The following is a 25,770-nucleotide window of genomic DNA, read 5'->3' as shown; positions in this document are numbered from 1 at the left end:
GCACAGATGTATGAGGTTGACTTGGGCAAACTTTTACACATAGGTAGTAAACTATAAAACTGTGTTATGTGCACTCATAGTGGAAAATCAACATACAGGCATACACAGGGCCTAACCTTAACCAGCTGTTAGGGTCTGAACTGTGTCCCCTGCAAATTCCTAAGTCGAAGCCCTGACCCCTAGTATCTCAGAATGTGACAGTATTTGGTTAGTGCTCACTTCAGCAACACATATACTAAAATCGGAATGATACAGAGAAGATTAGCATGGCCCCTGCCCAAGGTTGACATGCAAATTCATGAATCGATCCATATTTTTTTTAAAAGGGGGGGTTATTAGATTAAAACGAGTGCATTAAGATGGGTCTTAGTCTAATCTGACTGGTGTCCTTACAAGAACGTATTAAGACACACAGGGGTGCCATGTGCAGAGGGACAACCATAGGAAGCAGCAGCAAGGAGGCACTGCTGCAAACGAAGGAGAGAGACCCAGCAGAAACAAACCCTGCTGATGCCTTGATCATGGGCTTCCAACATCCAGAACTCTGAGAAAATAAATTTCTGTTGTTTGAACCACTTGGGCTGGGGTATTTTGTTTTGGCAGCCCTACCAAACTAATACACCAGGATTAGAAAAGGCATCCTGGAGAAAAGGGTGGCTCGGGTTAAGAGGACTGTAGAAAGTCCATTTTAGAAAACAAAACAAAACAAAAACGGGTGCTTGGGTGGCTCAGTCAGTTAAACATCTGCCTTCAGCTCAAGTCATGAACTCAGGAGCTTGGGATCAAGCCCCATGTTTGGCTCCCTGCTCAGTGAGGACCCTGCTACTCCCTCTTCCTCTGCCCTTACCCTTGCTCATGCTCTGTCTCTCTTTCTCTCTCTCAGATAAATAAATAAAATATTTAAAAAAAAAAGAAAAAGAAAGAGAAAAAAACAAAACAGCTGTGTAAAGGCCTAGAGGTGAGAGAGATCATGATACTTTCCAGTGTCTTGAAAGAAATGAAGTATAGCCTGGGGCATAATATGCAAGTCAGGAGGGCAAAAAAAAAAAAAAAAAAAAAAGGAGATGTCATGGACATTAGTCACTTCTGGCTGTCTAAGATCTAAACACCCTTCCCATTTTAGGAAAATCCCAAAATCAGAAGGAAGCAAGCTCAGAGGGAGCAGATACCCTGTCTCTGAGCTCTCAGAACAAGATATACTGACCTAAAGCCAGTTAGCTCATGTTCCCATTGGGGACTCTGATTACGGATGGAGGAAAATGAAGGGCAGGATGGTTAGAAATGGTTCACGGTGCCTAGAATCCAATGTCCAGTGGTAAGGCAAAACGTGCCAATAACAACAGAATATAGCTATGTGACATCAAGTGTCCAATGACAAGATGGCAGGAATCAAGTGGAGGGCAAGTATTAAGGTATCAAGATGACAGATGCCAGGGCACCTGGGTGGCTCAGTTGGTTAAGCATCTGCCTTTGGCTCAGGTCATGATCCCAGGGACCTGGTATGAAGCCCCACATCAGGCTCCCTGCTCAGCAGGGGGTTCTGCTTCTCCCTCTGCCTCTCCTCCCTGGCTTGTGCTCTCTCTCTTGCTCACTGTCCCTCTCTCAAATAAATAAAATCTCTAAAAAAACAACAACAAAAAAAGATGACAGATGACTACAGCAATAGACTAAGTAAGGTGACCTACTTGCCCTGGTTTGCCCAGGATTTTCCTGATTTTGTAACTGAAAAACCCACATCCTGGGAACTCCCTCAGTCTTGAGCAAACTTAAGGGGTTGCTCTCTTATAAGTCAGGCAGCTTGTTCCTCTGATCTGATTTTGTCTGTGCCTTACCTTCCTGGGTTTCTTTTGTTTTTCCAAGCCTTATTCCTTAGCCTCTCTAACAATTCTGTAAGTTACCTGATATCTTCCTAAAAAATTCCTTTTCTGCTTAAGCTAGAATGAATTGGTTTTTCTTGGCTGCAGCCAAGAATCCTGTGAAGGGACTGTGAAGGGCCTTATAAGTCATGTTATGAGTTTAGACTTTGTCCAGAAGTCAAGGCAGAGTGGGGAGAGAGGGCACCAGTAGGTTCTAAACAGGGAATACTGTGATCAGCTTTTCACCTAAGGATGACCACTTTGGCTACGGTGTGACAATAAATTGAACAAGAGCAATATAGAAGAGTAAAGAGGAAGCAGTGAGAAAAATTAGGAAGTTATGGTAACCAGACAGACCAGAAAGGATGGTTGTCCAGAAGCCCTAGGTATTAGGGAGATGGAGAGAAGAGGAATGACTGGAGAGAAATGTAGCAGGGTAGACAGAATAACTGATAACTGACAGACAACAGAGACCTTTAGCAGTATTGCAAGAGCATCAAGTCAATGCCAAAAACCAGACTGAACATATCCATCCTCAACCACCTTCCACTGAATAAATGTCCACGAGGCTGGTGCCCACTTGTTCCTGGGTGCCCGCCACTGCTGATGACCTGCCACTCCCATCAACAGCTGGCCACGAAGAAAGGGAACACTCTACGTCTCTTCCAGTTTCAGCACAATTCTGTTAGGACTACCTAACATAGTGCCCATCCCCTCCCAGAGAGCGTCCAGACTAAAGCCATTCCCTGCCACATCCCTGTTGTCCCTGTTGTCCCAGAGAGCAAGTGATTCGTGTCAGCAGCCACAACCTGGCCCAATACTTCCCCACGTCCACCGGAAATTTTGTCCAGTGTTGGTGGTATCCCCACATCTTCAAACTCTTTTCCCAGTATTCTCTCATATCTCTGCTTTTTTATGGGGAAAACTGGCTGTCCTCCAAGGACAATGCTTCCCATGAAGCCCTCTTAGGTTACTCTCTCATTGCTCAGGGATCCCAGCGTCAGGAAGCAGGGTTAGGAGGTTCTCCTTGGCTTCCCCATATGACTTCCAGAGCACCAATTCCTCACCCTCTTGCAACCCTTCTGTGGCTGTGAATCTCAAGCCATCTGGTAAACCTTTATTCAACCTCTTCTGACTTTCTCCTTGCTTCCCCTCTCCACCTGACTCAGTATACTTTATTCCAGTGACCTCAACTCTGGACTCTGAATCCCAAATGGCTTCCTCCCGATCACACCTATCATCAAATCCTGGACCTTGTTACCATTTCAAAACTGCACTACTTCCATCATCACTCATTCAGAAAGCCTACTCTCCAATCTGTTGAAGTAACCCTACTGCAATTGTTCCTCCAACCTCATCAGCACTTCTAACCTCACTACTCTACTTTCCTCCTATTCATTAGCTCCCTTTAGTTCAGTTCCCCTTTAATTATATTAAATTTTATGTCTACTGTTAAAACTCATTTTTCCCCTCTGCCCTTTCTTTGCAATTGCCTAACAAATTCTAACCCTGGATGAATCCTACCATTGCCTTTTTTTTTAGTATATGTGCTGCCAAAGCGAGCACGACCATTGCCTTTTTTTATGTCTGTACTTAGTGAAGATCAGTGGACAAAATGGGACCATGAGAGTCCTCATCGTACAAGTGCCCTCCTTAATACTCATCACCCATTTATCCCACCCCCACCCACGTCCCCCCCTCAACCCTTCTCTATTGTTAAGAGTCTCTTGTGTTTTTTTTTCTTTTTCTTTTATTTCCCCGCTTCCTGTTCGTTCATCTGTTTTGTTTCTTAAATTCTACATATGAGAGGGGCCCCTGGGTGGCTCACTGGGTTAAGCCTCTGCCTTCGGCTCAGGTCATGATTTCAGGGTCCTGGGATCAGGCCCCACATCAGGCTCCCCCTGTTCTGCAGGGAGCCTGCTTCCCCCTCTCTCTCTGCCTGCCTACTTGTGACCTCTCTCTCTGTCAAATAAATAAATAAAATCTTAAAAATTCTAAATATGAGTGAAATCATATGGTATTTGTCTTTCTCTGACTTATTTTGCTTAGCATAATACACTCTAGCTCCATCTATGTTGTTGCAAATGTCAAAACTTCATTCTTTCTGATGGCTGAGTAATATTCCATTATGTATATATACCCCATCTTCTTGATCTGTTTATCAGCCAATGGACATTTCTGCTCTTTCCATAGTTTGGCTATTGTTGATCAAAATCTTTAAATTATGAATTTCTGAGGCCAAGTTCTAAGCTCTCTTTTCTCAGACCTCCACACCTTCCTCTCCAATAACAACCTCATGCACTCCCAGGCTCCAACTCCATCAATTTTTGAGAGACTGTGAATTCCAAATGTATATCTCCAGATGGAATCTCTTCTCTGAGCTTTACATCTTTATATATGGTTGCCTACTCAAACATCTCTATTTGCACATCTTAAAGACATCTGAAACTCAACATGTTCATATTCAAAATGTAAAACTTCTTTTCTCTCAAATCTCCATATTAATTAGTAGTGCTAGATCATTTCCCCCATTGTTTGCACTAAATGTAAGATTCATGCTTTCTGCTTCTCATTCACCCCTGCCTCTATATGTAATTAATTACAAGCCCTGCCAATTTATTCAATAAATAGTTGAGAGTCAACTATTTTCAGGCACTTCCCTAGGCACTAAGGTATAGTCTACAACAACAAAAAATAAAAACCTCTGCTTTCTGTGGAGTTTTTGAGAAATACAAGCTTTGTGACCCCAACATTTTGTCCAGCAATATGAGTGTATGTTCAGTAAGTGATAGCTACATAACAATATTTTAAGTGAAGGAGATGATTGACCCCTCTCTGGTTAGGTCATACCATGCTTAAAGAGCAATCAAGTATAAAGGAACTTAAATTTGTTTCCAGTAAATTTTTTTTAAAGATTTTATTTATTTGACGGAGAGAGACAGAGAGATCACAAGTAAGCAGAGCATCAGGCAGAGAGAGAAGGGGAAGCAGTCTCCCTGCCGTGCAGAGAGCCTGATGTGGGGCTTGATCCCAGGACCCTAAGATCATGACCTGAGCCAAAGACAGAGGCTTAACCCACTGAGCCACCCGGGCTCAGTAATTTTTATTTTTTTTGAGAAAGCTAGAAATGTATAGAATTTTAGAGCTGTAGATAATTCTATAGAGTTATAGAGCTAGAAATTCATAGAAATTTAGGCCTGAAGACCTAAAATTATAACAAAAATTGTCTAATATATTGAAGTGCAAGAACTTGAGAGAAGAGCTGTACGGTGCTCTCTAATTCAACAAATATGTAATAAACATATGCTTTCAGCCCGACATCATAGCTAGATACTGTCAAAAATTGTGTGAGTTTACCCTCTTTCCAATCTAACACAGTTTCATAAATGCTGCCAGAAAGTACCTGAACCAAAGGACTTTGTTCTTCAAAGCACAGCAAGCAGCCTGAGCTTCATATTCCTTTCAGTTCTCCTTACCTCCCCAAGTCCCATGATGGTAGGCCAGGTGGATGCTGCACATGCAACAGGTTTGTGTCACAGCTGAAGAACCCTGAACTTAGGAAACTTTAATCTTTTATAATGAACTGCAGGCCAAACTGGCTAGGCTTTGCTTCAGAGGGAGACGCTATCTTTTACATACTGGATAGCAACAAACCTGCCTTTTGTACGGTGCGAGACAGCTATGCCAATCATCCAAAGCTGTTCCCTATATTGGTCAGAGTTCTCCATGGAAAGAGGACCAAAATAATATATTTAATGAGATTTATTTTAAAGAATTGGCTCATGCAATTGTGGGACTTCCAAGTCCAAAATCTGCAAGGCAGGATAGCAGGCTGGAGACCTAGGGAAGGGTTGATGTGGCAGCTGGGGTCTGAAGGCAGCCTGGAGGCAGAATACTCTTTCCCTCCAGAGACATTGGTCTATTCCCATAAGTCTTTTAACTGATTGGATGAGGCCTACCTACATGATGGAAGGTAATCAGCCGTATTCAAAGTCTACTGTTCTAATTGTTATCTGCGTCTTTGAAAATCCTCACAGCAACATCTGTAGTAGTGTTTGACAAAAAAAGTAGGTACTGTGGGCTAGTCCAGCTGACTCATTAAATTAACCACATTAGTCCAGAGATTCATAAAAAATTGTCCCTCTTTACTATGTGTCATTTTCCCCCTCAAGATAACCTTGTTAATATGATAATTAAAATATTACATTGACATACATATAACGTATTTTAAAAAACTGTCTCCCAACATGTACTTAATGTTTGAAATTCAGTAATTGCTGGTGTCTAGACCTCCCTTCCTGACTCCAATTAACCTTCAAAATCTAAAGCAAACCTTAATATTAAACATTAACCGTTAATATTAAACATTAAACAGAAATTATGCATTTCTCATTCATCCTGTGCATTTATTTTTAGTATGAACCTGGTTCTAGGTGCTTGGGACACAAAATTTCAGTTCCTGCCCTTTAAGACACTCACCAGACGAAAATACGACAAGAGCTTGGATAAGGTGTACACAGGGTGCCTGTGGGAACACCTAGACATGAGGAAGGAGGGAAGAAGCAGGCACAGCGGAGCAACTTCACAGGGTGACCAAAGGGGGCAGTGAGTGATGGCTACAAGAGATACTTAAGAGTAAACTAGTATCATCCCCGGGTAATCCTGACTGATTTCATCAAGATTTATAAACTGTTGGTTTTTTCCCCTTCGCGCTCTAAATAGAATCCGCTCACTGAGTACCCCCATCCTGCTCCCACCATGCACGGGTCGCCCCGGCCTCCACTCGCATCCAGCTCTGGGCCGGCCACGCCCCCGCCCGGCCTCACTCCTTTCCAGCCCCACCCCCACTTTCTCTCCACCCCGCCCGCCTCGCCTCGCCTCTCCCGCTTCTCCCCCGCCCCCGCTCTGGCGCGGAGGACTGTGGGAGCCGCTTCCTTGGATTCCGCGCGTGGCAACGACTTGGGCGCCGCGCTCTGGCCTACGCGTGCTCTTGGTAGATTTCTCGAGAAAAACGCGTCGTACCCCGCTAGACTCACGGTCGCTCTGCTCCCCCTCGCTGGGAGGTAGGAGAAGGGCCCGGGGGCAAGGAGCGCCTCTGGCCGGCGCGGGCGGGCCCGCGGCGGGTGGCGGGCCCGAGGCCGGGCACCTGGCGGCACGCCCCCGCGCGGGTCCCTGGCGCGCCGCTCGGGGCGGGGGTTTGATTTGCGGAGGGGCCCAGGCTGCCAGCGGCACTTCCTTCCTTCCCGCCTGCGGCTGGACGCGGCCTGCAGGCCCCACGTCTGTCACTCTCAAGCGCGGGCGTTGCTTCCCCGAGTTTGCGTTACTCCTCTAAGCAGCTTTGGGCGGTGCTGCTCTGCACCTGGCGGCGGTACCAAATCAGTCACCCTACAACCGGGAAATTCGAACCCAGATTAGACCTTTCTACCACCTCTGGAATTTTATAGGAGATACACTGAATATTCGTCTTTATTTTTGTGTGTTATTTAAAACTTTGAAAAAAATTGTAAAAGATTTTATTTATTGTATATATAGAGATCACAAGTAGGCAAGCCGCAGGCAGAGAGGGAGGGGCGGGAAGCAGGCTCCCTGCTGAGCAGAAAGCCTGATGTGGGGCTCAATCCTAGGACCCTGAGACCATGATCTGAGCCACCCAGGCGCCCCAGACTATTTGAAATTTTTTATAAAATGTTTAATACGTGAAATAGGAGAGGACACAAAAGAAGGCATAAGTCTGTACTTAGCCTCACAAGGATGAAACAAATTTCCAAAGACTTGAAGTATTGTTTTTCCAAGATTCTTTCTAGGGCTAAAATCCCACTTTTCCTTTTACCAAGTGGATTTTCTGCTTGTGACCTTTTGAGGAACTACAATAGACATCTTGGTGGTAGACTATCCAACTATCCCACTGACTAGTGGGAGTGTGTCATTCAAAAACAGACAGACTGGGGCACCTGGGTGGCTCAGTGAGTTAAAGTCTCTGCCTTCAGCTCGGGTCATGATCCCAGAGTCCTGGGATCGAGCCCCGCATCGGGCTCTCTGCTGGGCAGGGAGCCTGCTTCCTCCTCCTCCTCTCTCTCTCTCTCTCTCTGCTTGCCTCTCTGCCTACTTGTGATCGTTCTCTGTCAAATAAATAAATAAAATCTTAAAAAAGAAAATAAACTTTTGCATTTTTAAAAAAGTTGTTACTGACATTTAATTTATGTTGAAGTAGTGTTATCCCCAGATTGCTTCAACGCTAATGGGTTGATTTGTGAGAACTACTTTTGAACCCTTAGGGAATCCAGAGAACTGAAGTTGTAGTATTTGCTCTGCCACCTGTACTTCACCTTTCCTGGCCTCACTTTCCACATTTCTAAGATTAAATTGCTCAACAGATGTCTGTGCAGAAGGCCCAGATGTAAGCTAATTACATTGGGGTTGCAACCCAGCGAGAAGGGTATTTCTCTAGTTCTAAAAGTTGCTTTTTTCACGATATGCAAGTAAGTTGAACTGACCGAAATGGCTCTCATAATCAGAAAGTTCTCAGGGTGTGGTTCTCATATCAGCATCATCAACACCACTTGGGAACTTGTATCAGAAATGCACACTGTAAGGAATAGAGGGGATGGTGATGACTCCCACCCAGGACTTAATGAATCATAAACTCTGCTGGTGAGGGAGTAACAATCTGTATTTTAACAGGCCCTTAGATTTCCATGCATGCTAAACTTTGAGAACCACTGGTTTAATATTTTCTGAGCTAAAGCTGCTAAGTTAAAATATTTTCTCTTATACCAATGACTTTTATTTTTCAAATTTTTATTTCTTGAAGTATAATTGACATACACATTTCAGCTGTGCAACATAGTGTTTTGAAATTTATATACATCACAGAATGATCACCACAATAAATGTGGTTACCATCCGTCACCAAAGTTATTACCATATTATGGTCTCTATACTATAATGTACATTCTCATGACTTACCTATTTTATTACTGGGAGTTTGTATTCTTTCTACTTTTAGTACTTTTGATGGTGTTTGGAATGAGCATTTCTATCTGCCGTTTTCTCTCATAGTTTTCATCTCAAAAAAAGGTTAACTCAAAAGACCTAAGTATAAGAGCTAAAGGCCATAAAGCTCTTAAAATAAAACAGATGTAAATCTTCTTGATCTGGGATTAGGCAGTGGTTTTTTTGTTGTTGTTGTTGTTTGTTTGTTTGTTTTAGATGCAACACCAAAAGCATAAGCAACCAAGGAAAAAATGGAGAAGCTATACATGATCAAAATTCAAAGGACACTTCAAAGGGTACTATCAAGAAAATGAAAGGACAGCACATACAATGGGATAAAAATATTTGCAAATCGATCTGATAAGGTCTAGTATCCAGAATATATAAAAAATTTTTGTAAATCAGATAAGACAAATAACTCAATTTTTTAAAATGGGCAAAGCATCTGAGCAAAGTTTATCCAAAGAGATATGGTCAATAAGTGTATGAAAAGATGCAAAACATCATTTGTCTCCAAGGAAGTGCAAATCAAAACCACAAAGATACCATTATATACCCATTAGAATGGAAATAATCAAAAAGCAGCAATAACAAGTGTTGGCTAGGACATGGAGAAATTGGAACCTTTGTACATTGCTGGTGGAATGTAAAATGTGCAGCCCCTTTGGAGTCCAGCAGCTTCTCCAAGAATTAAACGTAGAGTTGCCACATGACCCAACAATGCCATTCCTAGGTATACACTCAATAGAATTGAAAATTTATGTCCACACTAAACTCACACAAATGTTCATAGCAGTATTATTCATAATAACTTTAAAGGGAAACAATGCAAATGTCGTTAACTAATAAATAGATAAAATATTACTCAACCACAAAAAGGAATGAAGTACTGGTGTATGCTACAGCATAGACACACCTTGAAAACATTATACTAAGTGAAAGAAGCCAGGCATAAAAGATGATTCCATATGAAATATCCAGAATTGGCAAATCCATAGAGACAAAGTAGATTAGTGCCATAGGCTGAGTGGAGGGAGGAATGGCGAGTAGTTACTAAACAGAGTAGTTACCAAAAGGGTCCTAGATTTCTTTTGGAGTGATGAGAGTGTTCTGGAATTAGATAGTGGTGGTAAATGCAGAACGTTGTGAATATACTAAAAACCACCAAATTGTACACCTTTAAAGTAAATTTTGTGGTATGTGAATTATACAAAAAATTAATAATTTTATATTTCACATAACTTTTTTTTAAAGGTTACAAGTAGCCACATAGGTTTGGCATTATCCTGAGCAATAAGATAAAGCTGAAATTTTTGTCTGAATTTACTGGCACACTTAAAATTGTACAAGCTGTAAAGAAAATATGGAATTTAAGATAAAGTAGTTCAATACTACATTTCTTGGGTAACTGTCCTGCCCCCTCCCCCAAACTGTCTAAAATATTTCTCAGTTTGAATGATTACTTATCCAAGAATTCTTCCCAAATTCTCTAGTAATTGCAGCATTTACTAGAGTATATGTATACAGTAATTATATTTTCCCCCCACTTTTTCTTTTTAAAGATTTTATTTATTTATTGTACAGAGATCACAAGTAGGCAGAGAGCAGGCAGAGAGAGAGTGAGAGAGAGAGAGAGAGAGAGAGGAGGGGAAGCAGGCTCCCTGCTGAGCAGAGAGCTGATGCAGGGCTAGATCCCAGGACCCTGAGATCATGACCTGAGCTGAAGGCAGAGGCTTAACCCACTTAGCCACCCAGGTACCCCCCCACACACACTTTTTATGTTACTTTTCTCTGACATCTGTTTTATTCTGTCTTGCATTTTTTCCTCAACATTTTATTACGGAAATTTTCAAATGTATAGTAAAGCTTAAAGAATTTTACAGGGAATGTCATACCTGCTCCATAGATTCTACAATTAACATTTTTCTATACTTGCTTTATCACAGATCTATGTATTTATCCATGTTATTTTTTAAAAAAATTTTAAAGATTTTATTTGTTTGACAGAGTGAGAGACAGTGAGAGAGGGAACACAAGCAGGGGAAATGGTAGAAGCAGGCTTCCTTCCCAGCAGGGAGCCCAGTATGAGGCTTGATCCCAGAATCCTAGGATCATGACCTGAGCCGAAGGCAGACAGTTAATGACTGAGCCACCCAGGCGCCCCTTTTTATGGGGCATCTTTTTTATGCACATCAAACTAAATTATAGATCTTAAGCTTTCCCTTAAATACTTAGGTAGGCATATTATAGTTTGATATTTATTTACAGTTTTTTTCTTTCAAGAAAAACTGTACAATGAAAAGAAAAATTTCAAGTATGCATCTGTTGAGTTTTTACAAGTATCTATACCAGTATAACCCAAACCCGTCAGGATATAGAATATTTGTCACCCTAGAAAATTATATAATCATGCACTTTTTCATTCAGTCTCTAATCTCAATGCCTAAAAATCAACCACTCTTCTGATTGTTTTCCACAATAGTTTTGCCTGTCCTAGAATTTTAAATCAACAAAACAACCCATAAGGTACAGTTTTGTGAGGCTTATTTCACTCAACATAATTCTTCCGTATTATATGTCATTAGTGCACTATTTTTTTATTGCTGAGTAATACTTGGTTGCATAAATATGGTACATTGGCTTATCCATTCTGTTGATAGGCACCTGGTCCATTTCTAGTTTTTGGCATTTTTGTAGACCAATGTTTTTATTTCTCTCAGGTAAATACTTGGAGTGGAGTTGCTGAGTCATAAGAAATAAATGTTAATTTTATGAAACTGCCAGATTTTTTTCCCCCAAATTTGTACTATGGTACACCCTGATAACAATGTATGACTATTTAGATTACTCCATCTCTGCTGACCTTTTGTGTTTTTGGTTTTTTAAATTTAACCATTATGGTGGGTGTATAGTGGTCTCTGCATTGCTTTGTAATTAACATACCTTCTTCTGCATTTGATACTAAGCTCTTTGAAAATAAGGGCAACCAACTGTACTTCTCTCACGCTTGTCACTGTCTTTTTAATGTAAAAAGTGTGGGATAAATTTGAAATGAGAGCAATGAATGAATGTTTTGACACCTGGTTTTCAGAATTTGATATGAAAAAAATTTTGTCATAAAAATATGTAGCAGTAAATTTGACCAGGATGTTGTTAAGTAGTTATATTTTGTTTCAATTAAGATTTCATATAACAAGAACATATTTATACTACCAGTTTTTCATAGGTACAAATGATGCAAAATGTACACCTGGCCCCAGAGACAGATGAAGATGATCTTTATTCTGGTTATAATGACTACAATCCAACCTATGATACTGAGGTAAAAAAAAAAAAAAAAAACCTGAATATTTTATGTTTGTCTTTGTTAACCAGCCGGTTCATGAAAACTTCGGGTTTGAGTGTTCTGCTTTATTTTGCTTTAGATTAAATAAACTGGTTAAAAGCCTAGAAAAGTGCTGTTACTGAAGTCTGTACTAACTTCTACTAATAGTACTAATTTCAGCAAAAGGGAAAATCATGAGAAAGGCTATATAAACAAATTAGGATTAATTATATACTTGCGTTTTCCAGCACTAGCTATCTCAATGTGTAAGTAAAAAGATCTAAGTCGCTTGAGGCATCTGAAACCAGTTTTTTTTAATGCTGTAAGTGTGAAATGTCATATAGTGATTTTTTCTTTTAATTAAATTATGATTATTTTATAGAAAACTTAGGAAATAGAAATAAGTGTACAGAAAAATTAAAATTAAAGGAATGTTAACCATCCAGAAGTAAATATTAACTAGCATATGCATATCTGACCAAACATTTCCTTATGTAAATTTATGTGTATCTGTATATTTTGGATAAAATGGTATCATTAATTATCCATTTATATCCATCTATATCCACTTAAACTTTAAAAAAAGATGAAATTGTTAAGACAAATACTTGAATTTTTAAAAAATATTTGAGTATTTTACTTTATATCATTATGAGAGTTAGAGTTTCCAAACTGTAAAACAGAAGAAAACTTTTTTATAAAGTTACCTTGAATTAGCGTGTGAATAAAGTAAGGGTGAGGGATATGGTTGTTAATTTTTTTGCTAGTATATAATAATCAAATACTAGCATTTATAGGACTTTATATGAATTTAGGAAATCTTATTCTAGAGTTTTTTTAAATTGCTTTAGTAACTTTTTAATTGTTTTTTCCTCTGGAGAAAAAGTAGTCTGTGAATGTGAGATCTGGAAAGAAAACAAGGAAAGAAAATAGAAACCATTCATTTAACTATATGAAATAAAAATCTAAGACATATAATCATTTGTAGATAATTTGAAAAACTTGAAAGTTTGGAGAGAAATGAAACAATATAAATCCTATCACCCAAATTAATTATAGATTGATGTAATTAATCACTTGACATTTTGCTGTATTCAGTCTTTTAATATACACAGGTGTTTCCCTCCTTGTGTATAATGTAGATACGTAGATATGATTATGTGGACTCCTTTTTAAAAACTTACACTAAAACATAGGTGTTTTACTAAGTTTGCATAGATTTTGAAAATAACTGAGCCCTTCCCCTTTTCCCCAGTTTTAAAATTTGTATGTATAAAGAAATGTACATGCTCAGTGTTGAAAACAAAATTATCCATAATCCCATCACTCCAAAATAACTACTGTTAATATTTTCTTGCGTTGTCCTTCCTTCATGCATACATGTACAGTTTTCCTTTAGCATCTTTGGAATTGAACTAGCATTTACTTTTCTTTTTGCTTTCATACATTCAACTACATCATAAACAGTAACTCATGATGCTAAGAATTTAAATACAGTTGACCCTTTAACAACATGGAGTTTAGGGACACTGATTTACCTTATTCCCCCCCATGCAATCAAAAATCTACATACAACTTTTGACACCCCCAAAACATAACTACTAATAGCCCACTGTTGACCAGAGGCCTTACTGATAACATCATCAATTAACACATATTTTGTATGTTTTATATATCATATACTGTATCCTTACAATAATATCTTTTTCTTAATTTTTTCAATACTTTTAGGCTGGATGGCTTGCAAGTTTTTTCAAATTGTCACAAGTCTCCAAAAATTTCCCAATGTGTTTATTGGGGGAAAAATCCACGTATAATTAGACCCATGCAGTTCATACCTGTGTTGTTCAAGGTCAACTGTATAATTTTAATTGCTGTATTTTACTAAATATGTATAGATGATTAGAACTATTTTCAGATCACAGGATATTTATTTCCAGTTTTCTACTGTTCTAAATAATTATGCAGTGAACAATTTTATGCATAAATGATTTTCTATATTTTGAGCGAACATTTCCTTGGCTAGAGTCCCAGAAGTGGAATTAATAGATCATGAATATGACCACCTCTAAAGCACCAGAGAAACTTCCTAACTTCTCAGGTCATCACAGTGTGGTTTCATTGTTTAATTCAAAGAGAATATTCAGAATGCCAGACACAAAAATTAATTAAATAGTAAAATAAAAATGACGTTTGGTTTACTTACAGTTTTTGTATATCTTAATTAATTGGAATAATAACAAGCTCCATATGTAAATAAATTGAAACAGTTTCTAAGATGTTGAAGATTATGCAAATTACTAATAAAATCGCAAACAAAAATTACAAAAGTTGTGTTAGTTTGGTATTTGTAAGTTGAGAGTTTGTTGACAGTTTTTTAGTTTGTCGTTTAGTTAAAGTTCACCAAGTTCATTAATAAAATTTTACTTATCGTTTAGGAATATTGGAAGCTTCCTTTTCGTAAGGCATCTGCCAAAGTAGTATAAATAATTGTGCTGAAGGTTGCCTTTTGCTTTATACTTCATATGAAAATTGCCTCGTTTCCATGAGTAACTGAAAATTGTGTGCTTACTAATTTTCTGTAGTTGATATGGAGGTTATCAAGATTATTTAAGGTAAAAATTAATGCTTGGACATAATAAAATCACATTTAAAGTGCATCTTATTCTCTAACACTGAAAAAAAGAAAAATTTTAAAAATAGAAAAAATAAAGTGCATTTTATTAACATCCTAGTTATATAAACATTTTACTTTGCAGAGGTTTTAAAAGTTAACTGATAGTTATCTTTTAAAAATTTTTTTTTTTTTTTAACAATCAGAAGTACATTCTTTGGGAAGTAGACTGAAATAAATCAGAGGCAAGTCTGACAGTTGCCTATAACATCTGTATGAAGAGTTAGAGCCAGAGTTTGTGTTGGTGAAGGAGTAGGAAATAAAGGCTGGTTAGAAGGTTGGTGGTTGGCAAAACTGGGTGCTTTTGAGAGAGTTTAAAACATTTGTATCTTGATCTTGATCAATACTACTTTCCTCACCTTTCCTGATGAAGAATATGAGTACATGCAGGAATCAGCAAAGCATAATAACATTTTATTTCAACTGAGGCTTTGTCTCCAAATGGGAGACAAAGGTTGGACCCTGTGGAGCCTTCTGTTTGCTCAGCTCCAGTCTGAATTCCAGAATTTACTTCAGCAAAATGAAATGTCCTAAGGCTTTTTCAGGATGGGGCTAGTAACCATGGTCCCCGAATATGGAAGAAGTGAAAGGAGGGAGAGAGGACAGAGAGAGGGAGAGAAAGAGATGGTTCTCTGCTCTTACTGCTCTAGCTCTTTGGAAGAAAGAAGAATAAAGGCCATATCCTTGTGTACTTGATATTTTATCCAAGCATAATGATACCACAAATTTAAATCGTGGCCAATAAGATAAGATACCCTAACAGTTGACTGACATTACCAGTATTCCTCTTCCTAGACAGGGAAGGAGCCTTGATATTAGGGAAGCTTGAGGGGGGAGCTTTGAGGATAAGAGTCCTTGAGCTGCTATCTGGGTACCAACAGATGGAGTGAGATGAATTACAGAGGATCATGAATACCAAACAAAAGACATTAAACTTATTTTCCTTAATTCTCACTTCATGTTGTTAAATTGTTGAATTTGCTTATTCGTTTTAGGAATTAGAGAATGACACAGCTTTTCAGCAAGCAGTGAGAACTAGTCATGGCAGAAGACCTCCAGTAAGTGAAATTTTTTTGTTGTTGTTGTGATAAAAAAAACACATAACATAAAAGTTGCCATCTTAGCCACTTTTTATTTTATTTTATTTTAAAATTCCAGTTGTTAATAGTGTTATATTCGTTTCAGGTGTAGCATACAGTGAATAAACAGTTACATATATCACCTCGTGCTTATCACATCAAGTGCCTCCCTTAATCCTCGTCACCTATCTCACACACCCTTCCCCCCCATAACCATCAGTTTATTCTCTATTGCTAAGAATCTGTTTCTTGATTTGTCTTTTTTTCCCCTTTGCTCGTTTGTTTTGTTTCATAAATTCCACATGTGAATGAAATCAAATGACATTTGTCTTTCTCTGTCTTATTCTCCTTAGCATTATGCTCCCTAGCTCCTTCCATTTCCTTGCAAATGGCAAGATTTCATTCCTTTATATGGATGAATAATTTTCCATTTTATATATATACCATCTCCTTATCCATTCATCAATCATTGGACACTTAGGCTGCTTCCATAATTTGGCTGTTGTAAATGATGCTATTTTAAACATAGGGGTGAACGAATCCCTTTGAATTAATGTTTTTATTTTCTTTGGGTAAATACTCAGTAGTGCAATTGCTGGATCATAGAGTAGTTCTATTACTAACTTTTTGACATACCTCCATACTGTTATCTACAGTGGTTGTACCAGTTTGTATTCCCACTAACAATGCAAGGATGTTTTTCTCCACATCCTCGCCAATACCTGTTGTTTCTTATGTTGTTGATTTTAGCCACTCTAACAGGTGTGAGGTGGTAGCTCACTGTAGTTTTGATTTGAATTTCCCAGGTGGTAAGTGATGATGATCACTTGAGTTTTATAAGTTATTTATGTATTTTGGATAGTAACTTTATTGGATATGTCATTTACAAATATCTTCTCCCCTTCCATAGTTTGCCTTTATTTTTTTAGATTGCTTCCTTTGCTATGCAGAATGCCTTTTATTTTGATATAGTCCCAGTAGTTTATTTTTGCTTTAATTTCCCTTGCCTCAGGAGACCTATTTAGAAAAAAGTTGCAATGGCCAATACCAGAGAAATTACTGCTTGTGCTTTTTTCAAGGATTTCTATGGTTTCAGATCTCACATTTAGGATTTTAATCCATTTTGAGTTTTTGTTTATGGTAAAAGAGAATGGTCCATTTTCATTCTTTTGCATGTGGCTGTCCAGTTTTCCCAGCACTGCTTATTGAAGAGGCTGTCTTTTTTCCAATAGATATTTTCCTGCTTTTTTGAAGATTAATTGGCCATATAGTTGTGAGGTCATTTCTGGGTTTTCTGTTCTATGTCATTGATGTACTTGTCTATTTTTGTGCCAGGACCATACTCTTTTGCTTACTACAGCTCTGTAAAATAACCTGAAGTCTGGAATTGTGATGCCTTCAACTTGGCTTTTCTTTTCCAAGATTGCTGTCGCTATTTGGGGTCTTTTGGAACAATTTTGGAATTTCGGAATTGTTCTTGTTCTGTGAAAAATGCTCTCGGTTTTGATAGGAATTGCATTAAATGTATAGATTGCTTTGGATAGTATCAACATTTTAACGATATTTATTCTTCTAATCAGAATGTCTTTGAATTTCTGCAATTTCTTACATCAGTGTTTGACACTTTTCAGAATACAGGTCTTTCTAACTTTTGTTAGGTTTATTCCTAGGTATCTTTATTTTTCTTTATTTTTGGTAGCAATGGGATTGGTTCCTTAATTTCTCTTTCTGCTGCTTCATTATAGAAACACAACAAATTGCTGTATGTTGATTTTATGTCCTGTGACTATACTGAAACCAGTCTTTTGGTGGAGTGTCTTGGGTTTTCTATATAGAATATCATGTCACCTGCAAATAGTGAAAGTTTCATTTCTTCCTTGCCAATTTGGATTTGACTTATATGTCTTTTTGTTGTTTGATTGCTATGGCTAAAACTTCTAGTACATGTTTAATAAAAGTTGTGAAAGTGGACATCCCTGTCTTATTCCTTTTTAATTTTTTTAAAAGATTTTTTTTATTTATTTCACAAACAGAGATCACAAATAGGCAGAGAGACTGGCAGAGAGAGGTTGGGGCGGGGAAGCAGGCTTCCTGCTGAGCAGAGAGCCCGATGCAGGGCTCAATCCCAGCACCCTGGGATCATGACCTGAGCCAAAGGCAGAGGCTTTAACCCACTGAGCCACCCAGGCACCCGTCCTTTTTTATTTTTTTATTTATTATTTTTTTCTTTTTTCTTTTTAGTTTAATTTTTTTTTTTTTTTTTTTTTTTAAAGATTTTATTTATTTATTTGACAGAGAGAGATCACAAGTAGACAGAGAGGCAGGCAGAGAGAGAGAGAGAGGAGGAAGCAGGCTCCCTGCTGAGCAAAGAGCCCGATGTGGGGCTCGATCCCAGGACCCTGAGATCATGACCTGAGCCGAAGGCAGCGGCTTAACCCACTGAGCCACCCAGGCGCCCCCTAGTTTAATTTTTTTATTAGCATATAATGTATTATTTGTTTTAGAGGTACAGGTCTATGACTCATCAGTCTTACACAATTCACAGCACTCACCGTAGTACATACCCTCCCCAATGCCCATCACACAGCCACCCCATCCCTCCTCCTCACCTCCGTTCCAGCAACCCTTGGTTTGTTTCCTGAGGTTAAGAGTCTCTTATGGTTTGTCTCCCTCTCTGGTTTCATCTTACTTCATTTTTCCCTCCCTTCCCCTATAATCCTTTGTCTTGTTTCTCAAATTCCTCATATCAGTGAGATCATATGATAATTGTCTTTCTCTGCTTGACTTATTTTGCTTAGCATAATCCCTTCTAAGTCCATCCACATCATTGCAAATGGCAAGATTTAATTTTTTTGATGGCTACATAATATTCCATTATATATATTTATATACCACATCTTCTTTATCCATTTACCCATTGATGGACATCTAGGCTCTTAATATAGTTTGGCTATTGTGGACATTGCTTTTGCAAATATTCGGGTGCATGTGTCCCTTCAGATCACTACATTTATATTTTGGGGGTAAATATCCAGTAGTGCAATTGTTGGGTCATAGGGTAGCTCTATTTTTACTTTTTGAGGAACCCTCATACTGTTTTCCAGAGGGCTGCACCAGCTTGCATTCCCATCAACAGTGTAGGTGAGTTCCCCTTTCTCCCTATCCTCACCAACATCTGTTGTTTCCTGACCTGTTAATTTTAGCTTTTCTGACTGGTGTGAAGTGGTATCTCATTGTGGTTTTGATTTGTATTTCCCTGATGCCAAGTGATGCTGAGCACTTTTTCATGTGTCTGTTGGCCATCTGGATGTCATCTTTGTAGAAATGTCTGTTTATGTCTTCTGCCCATTTCTTGATTGGATTCTTTGTTCTTTGGGTGTTGAGTTTGTTAAGTTCTTTATATATTTTGGATACTAGCCCTTCATCTGATATGTCATTTGTGAGTATCTTCTCCCATTCCATCAGTTGTCTTTTGGTTTTGTTGACTTTTTCTTTTGCTGTGCAAAAGCTTTTGATCTTGATGAAGTCCCAATAGTTCGTTTTTTGCCCTTGCTTCCCTTGCCTTTGGTGATATTTCTAGGAAGAAGTTGCTATAGCTGAGGCCAAAGAGGTTGCTGCCTGTGTTCTCCTCAAGGATTTTGATGGATTCCTGTCTCACACTGAGGTCTTTCATCCATTTTCTGTCTATTTTTGTGTGTGCTATAAGGAAATGGTCCAAATTCATTCTTCTGCATGTGGCTGTCCAGTTTTCCCAACACCAATTGTTGAAGAGACTTTTTTCCTTCCGTTGGACATTTTTTTCCTACTTTGTTGAAGATTAGTTGACCATAGAGTTGAGGGTCCATTTCTGGGCTCTCTGTTCTGTTCCATTGATCTATGTGTCCATTTTTATGCCAATACAAAATACTGTCTTTATGATTACAGCTTGGTAATAGAACTTGAAGTCTGGCATTGTGATGCTGCCAACTTTGCTTTCCTTTTCAACATTCCTCTGGCTATTCAGGGTCTTTTCTGGTTCCATACAAATTTTAGGTTTATTTGTTCCATTTCTTTGAAAAAAAGTTGATGGTATTTTGATAGGGATTGTATTAAATGTGTAGATTGTTCTAGGTAGCATAGACATTTTCACAATATTTGTTCTTCTAATCCATGAGCATGGAACGTTTTCTATTTCTTTGTTTCTTCATCAATTTCTTTCATGAGTATTCTGTACTTCTCTGAGTACGGATTCTTTGCCTCTTTGGTTAGATTTATTCATAGGTATCTTATGGTTTTGGGTGCAACTGTAAATGGGATTGACTCCTTAACTTCTCTTTCTTCTGTCTTGTTGTTGGTATATAGAAATATCACTGATTTCTTTACATTAATTTTATATCCTGACAGTTTACTGAATTTCTGTATGACTTCTAGTGGTTTTGGGGTGGAGTCTTTTGGGTTTTCCATGTGAAGAATCACATCATCTGCAAAGAATGAAAGTTTGACTATATCTTTGCTGATTTGGATGTCTTTAATTTCTTTTTGTTATCTGATTGCTGAGGTTAGGACTTCTAGTACTATTATGAATATCAGCAGTGGTAGTGGACAACCCTGCTGTGCTCCTGACCTCAGGGGAAAAGCTCTCAGTTTTTCCCCATGACAATGGTACTTGCTGTGGGGTTTTTCTAGATAGCTTTTATGATATTGAGATATGTACCCTCTATCCCTACACTTTGAAAAGTTTTGATCAAGAAAGGATTCCGGGGGCGCCTGGGTGGCTCAGTGGGTTAAGTCGCTGCCTTCGGCTCAGGTCATGATCTCAGGGTTCTGGGATCGAGTCCCGCATCGGGCTCTCTGCCTGCCTCTCTGCCTACTTGTGATCTCTCTCTGTCAAATAAATAAATAAAATCTTTGAAAAAAAAAAAAAAGCAACTTTAAAAAAAAAAAAGAAAGGATTCTGTACTTTGTCAAATACTTTTTCAGCATCTATTGAGAGTATCATATGATTCTTATTCTTTGTTTTATTAATGTATTGTATCACACTGATTGATTTGCAGACATTGAACCAACTTTGCAGCCCAGAAATAAATCCTGTTCGGTTGTGGTGAATAATCCTTTTAATGTACTGTTGGATCCTATTGGCTAGTATTTTGGTGAGATTTTTACATCCATGTTCATCAGGGGTATTGGTCTGTAATTCTCCTTTTTGGTGGGGTCTTTTTCTGGTTTTGGGATCAAGGTAATACTGTCCACATAAAATGAGTTTGGAAATTTTCCTTCCATTTCTATTTTTTGGAACAGTTTTAGGAGAATAGGTATTAATTCTTCATTAAGTGTTTGGTAGAATTCCCGTAGGCAGTCATCTGGCTCTGGGCTCTTGTTTGTTGGGAAATTTTTGATGACTGCTTCAATTTCCTTACTGGTTATGGGTTTGTTCAGGTTTTCTGTTTCTTCCTGGTTCAGTTTGATAGTTTATATGTCTCTAGGAATGCATCCCTTTCTTCTTGATTATCTAATTTGCTGGCATATAGTTGTACATAATATGTTCTTATAATTGTGTTTCTTTGGTTTGGTTTTGATCTCTCTTTCATTCATGATTTTATTAATTTGGGTCCTTTCTCTTTTCTTTTTGAAAAATCTGGCAAGGAGTTTATCAATCTTATTAATAAGTCTTTCAAAGAATCAGCTCCTAGTTTCACTGATCTGTTCTACTGTTTTTTGGTTTCTGTTTCATTGATTTCTGCTCTGATCTTTATTATTTCTCTTCTCCTACTGGATTTAGGCTTTCTTTGCTATTCTTTCTGCAGCTCCTATAGGTATAAGGTTAGGTTGTGTATTTGAGACGTTTCTCTTGTTTCTTGATAAAGGCTTGTATTGCTATATACTTTCATCTTAGGACCGCCTTTGCTGTATCCCAAAGATTTTGAACCGTGTGTTTCATTTTCATTTGTTTCCATGAATTTTTAAAATTCTTCTTTAGTTTCCTGGTTGACTCCTTCATTCTTTAGTAGGATGCTCTTTAGCCTCCAACTTTCCTTCTGTGATTGAGTTTAAGTTTCAAAACATTATGGTCCAAAAATAAGCAGAGAATGATCCCAGTCTTATGGTACCAGTTGAGACCTGATTTGTGACCCTGGATGTGATCTATTCTGGAGAATGTTCCATGTGCACTTGAGAAGAATGTGTATTCTGTTGCTTTCGGATGGAATGTTCTGAATATATCTGTGAAGCCCATCAGATGCAGCACGTCATTTAAAGCCTTTATATCCTGTTGATCTTTTGCTTAGATTATCCGTCCATTTCAGTGAGGGGTGTGTTAAAGTCCCCTACTATTATTTTATTATTGTCAATGTATTCTTTAATTTTTGTTATTTGTTATTTGATTTTGTTATTAATATATATATCATTGGCCACTCCCAGGCTAGGGGCATAATGATTTGCAAATGTTAGATCTTCTTGTTGGATAGACTCTTTAAGTATGTTATAGTGTTCTTCCACATCTTTTATTATAGTCTTTGGTTTAAAATCTCATTTATCTGATACAGGGATTGCCACCCCAGCTTTCTTTTGATGGCCATTAACATGGTAAATGGTTTTCCACCCCCTCACTTGAAATCTGGAGGTGTCATTGGGTCTAAAATGAGTCTCTTACAGACAGCATATCAATGGGTCTTGTTTTTTTAATCTAATCTGATACCCTGTGTCTTGATTGGTACATTCAGCCCATTTACATTCAGGGTAACTATTGAAAGATACGAATATTGTGCCATTGTATTGCCTGTAAGGTGACTGTTACTATATATTGTCTCTGTTCCTTTCTGGTCTATGTTACTTTTAGACTCTCTCTTTGCTTAAAGGACCCCTTTCAGTATTTCCTGTAGGGCTGGTTTGGTGTTTGCAAATTCTTTTAGTTTTCATTTGTCCTGGAAGCTTTTTATCTCTCCTCCTATTTTCAATGACAGCCTAGCTGGATATAGTTGTTGGCTGCATATATATCTCATTTTTTGCTCTGAATATATCATGCCAGTTCTTTCTGGCCTGCCAGGTCTCTGTGGATATAGGTCTGCTGCCAGTCTAATATTTTTACCCTTGTAGGTTACAGAGCTCTTGTCCCAAGCTGCTTTTCTCTTTGTCTCTGAGACTTGTACGTTCTACTATGAGATGACAGGGTATTGACCTGTTTTTATTGATTTGAGGGGGATTTCTCTGCCCCTCCTGCATTTGATGCCTGTTTCCTGTACTGAAGGGAAGTTCTTCAGTATAATTTGGTCCAATATATGTTCTTTTCCTCTCTTTCTTTCTTCTTCCTCTGGGATCCCAATTATCCTAATATTGTTTCATCTTATGGTATCACTTACCTCTTGAATTTTCCCCTCATGATTAGTAGTTATCTCTCTTTTTTCTCAGCTTCTTTATTCTCCATCATTTGTTCTTCTATATCATTAATTCTCTCTTCTGCCTGATTTATCCTAGCAGTTAGAGCCTCCAATTTTTATTGCATCTCATTAATTATCTTTTTTATTTCAACTTCGTTAGATTTTAGTTCTTTTATTTCTCCAGAAAGGGATTCTCTAGTATCTTCTATGCTTTTTTCAAGCCCAGCTAGTATCTTTATAATTGTCATTCTGAATTCTAGTTCCAACATCTTACTAATGTCTGTATTGATTATGTCCCTGGCAGTCAGTACTGCCTGTTATTCTTTTTTGAGGTGAGGTTTTCTGCCTTGTTATTTTATCCAGCAAAAAAAAAAGATGAGTGAGAGAACAAAATGCTAAAAAGGTAACAACAACCCCAGAAAAATATACACTGAATACATCAGAAGAGACCAAAACCAGGGGGAAAAGAAAAGGAAAAAAAAGAAAGAAAAAAAGAATATGATTAGGCTTGTGAATAGAACAGAGCCACCCAGTTGATTTGGGTTATATTCTGGTCTCTTAGAAGAAACTGCCTCCCAAAATTTCAAAGAAAGAAAAACTTACATAAATACAGAAATAGAGTAAGCAAGGGATAGAACATGACTGTAAAGATGAAAATTTTTTTTAAATTTTAAAGTGGGCTTGATAAGGGGCTCCTGGTTGAGCCTGGTTGGCTCAGTTGATTAAGCAGCTGCCTTCGGTTCAGGTCATGATCGCCGGGTTCAGAGATTGAGCCCCACATCGGGCTCCCTGCTCAGTGGAGAGCCTGTTTCTCCCTCTTCCTCTGCTTGCTGCTCTGCCTACTTGTGCTCTCTGTCCATCTTTTTGTCAAATAAATAAATAAAATCTTAAAAAAATAAAAAAGCCATATAGTAGATATATGGTATATTTTGTTCTGTTAGAAGAAACTGTATCTCAAAATTTTAATGAAAGAAAAACTTATTTATACCCAGAAGAATAAGGTTAAATATAATGAAAGGATAGAGTATGACAGTAAAAATGAAAATTAAAAAAGATTTTAATAAGGTATTGATACGATAAGATGTTGGTTGAAAAAGGAAAGAAATTTTTAAAAAATTAAAGAAAATTTTTAAAAAATTAATTCAAAGACTAAAGTATCATGGGAAAAAAGCCCACATGAATTCTATGTGCTGTATTCCCCTAGTGCTGGAGTTTTGCAGTTCTCATTGATTGGTAAACTTGGTCTTGGCTGGATGTTCTTGCTGATCTATGGGACGGGTCTGTTGCAGTGATTTTCAAATGTCTTTGCTTGAGGTAGGATTGCACTACCCTTGCCAGGGGCCAGGCTAAGCAATCTGTTTGGGTTTGCTCTAGGTAGCTTTTATTCCTTGAATTCTGTACAGCTTTGGAGGAAGAGAATGAAAATGGCTGCCTCCCAATCTCCAACCCTGGAGGAGAAACCTTGGGGCTCCATTCCTCAGTGTGCCTCAGAGAAAGCAGTCAGCTACTCCCATCTCCCTGGTCTCTGGCCATGTTCCATGCTCATTTGGCCTGTGACCAAGCATTTCTGTCTCTGGCACACGATCCCATTTAGAGTCTCCAAATCCAGTAGATTCCTGCAGTGTGCTCCTTGCCGCACCTTCCAGTAGAGGAAGAAGATTGTTCCCCACATCTGCCACTTGTGGGGTCCCTGCTTGAAATGACTTTGCTCTGTCACTTGCTGGGAGCCAGCTGACGGAGACTTCCTATCCCTGTGGTCTCTCTTCCCATGTATCACCTCAGATTCACTTCTGCATATGTCCTACCTTCTAGAAAGTGGTCGCTTTTCTGTTCATAGTTACTGCTATTCTTTTCTTCAATATCCTGTGGAGTTCATAGGTATACAGAATGGTTTGATAACTATCTAACTGAATTCCTTGGACCAGATGAAATTTAGGTCTCATGCTTCTCTGCCATTGTTGCTCCTCCCCCTCCCTGTCTTATTCCTGACTGTAGATGAAAAGCTCTAAGTTTTTCCCAATTTAGGATGATGTTAGCTGTGGGTTTTTCATATATGGCCTTTATTATGTTGAGGTATGTTTCCTCTAAACCTACTTTGTTGAGGGTTTTTTTAATCAGGAATGGATGCTGCACTTTGTGAGATGCTTTTTCTGTATCTATTGAAATGGTCACATGGTTTTTAATCCCTTATCTTATTAACATAGCATACCACATTGATTCATTTGAAATATTGAACCACTCTTGCAACCAGGAATAAGTCCCACTTGATCGTGGTAAATGGTATTTTTAGTGATTTCAGGTATCAGACATCAGGTGATCATTTTATCATGCTGGCCCTTCAGTGATATTCAGAAGCAACTTTAAAGATCCTCATTTTATAGATGAGAAAACTTAGGCCTAGAGGGCCAGATCTCACAGGTATCCATAATTGGGGCAGAGTTTAAGTCTGTTGACCCCATATTGAATATTTTCTTCATATCCTATTTATTAT

At 38.3% G+C, this 25,770-nt stretch overlaps 1 protein-coding gene and 1 non-coding gene across 5 annotated transcripts in view; both read left to right on the top strand.

The window, feature by feature from the left end:
- Positions 1-211: 211 nt before the first annotated feature.
- Positions 212-318, top strand: LOC131814173 (U6 spliceosomal RNA). The gene has a single exon (XR_009347174.1). It is a non-coding gene; the product is annotated as a U6 spliceosomal RNA (small nuclear RNA).
- Positions 319-6,762: 6,444 nt separating this feature from the next.
- Positions 6,763-25,770, top strand: part of IFT88 (intraflagellar transport 88) — a 154,540-nt gene continuing 135,532 nt past the window's right edge. For 3 of the 4 annotated variants that reach the window (XM_059144860.1, XM_059144859.1, XM_059144857.1), the window contains exons 1-3: positions 6,763-6,919; positions 12,066-12,171; positions 15,844-15,906. In XM_059144860.1, the coding sequence (XP_059000843.1) occupies positions 12,082-12,171; positions 15,844-15,906 (153 nt within the window). In that variant the 5' untranslated portion in view covers positions 6,763-6,919; positions 12,066-12,081. The remainder of the gene's footprint in view (positions 6,920-12,065; positions 12,172-15,843; positions 15,907-25,770) is intronic. The other variant, XM_059144858.1, reaches the window with a different exon arrangement.

This window comes from Mustela lutreola, chromosome 13 (assembly GCF_030435805.1).
Source record: "Mustela lutreola isolate mMusLut2 chromosome 13, mMusLut2.pri, whole genome shotgun sequence".
Taxonomy (NCBI): domain Eukaryota; kingdom Metazoa; phylum Chordata; class Mammalia; order Carnivora; family Mustelidae; genus Mustela; species Mustela lutreola.
Note: the sequence above shows the minus strand (reverse complement) of the source record. Positions and strands in the feature narration are given on the sequence as shown.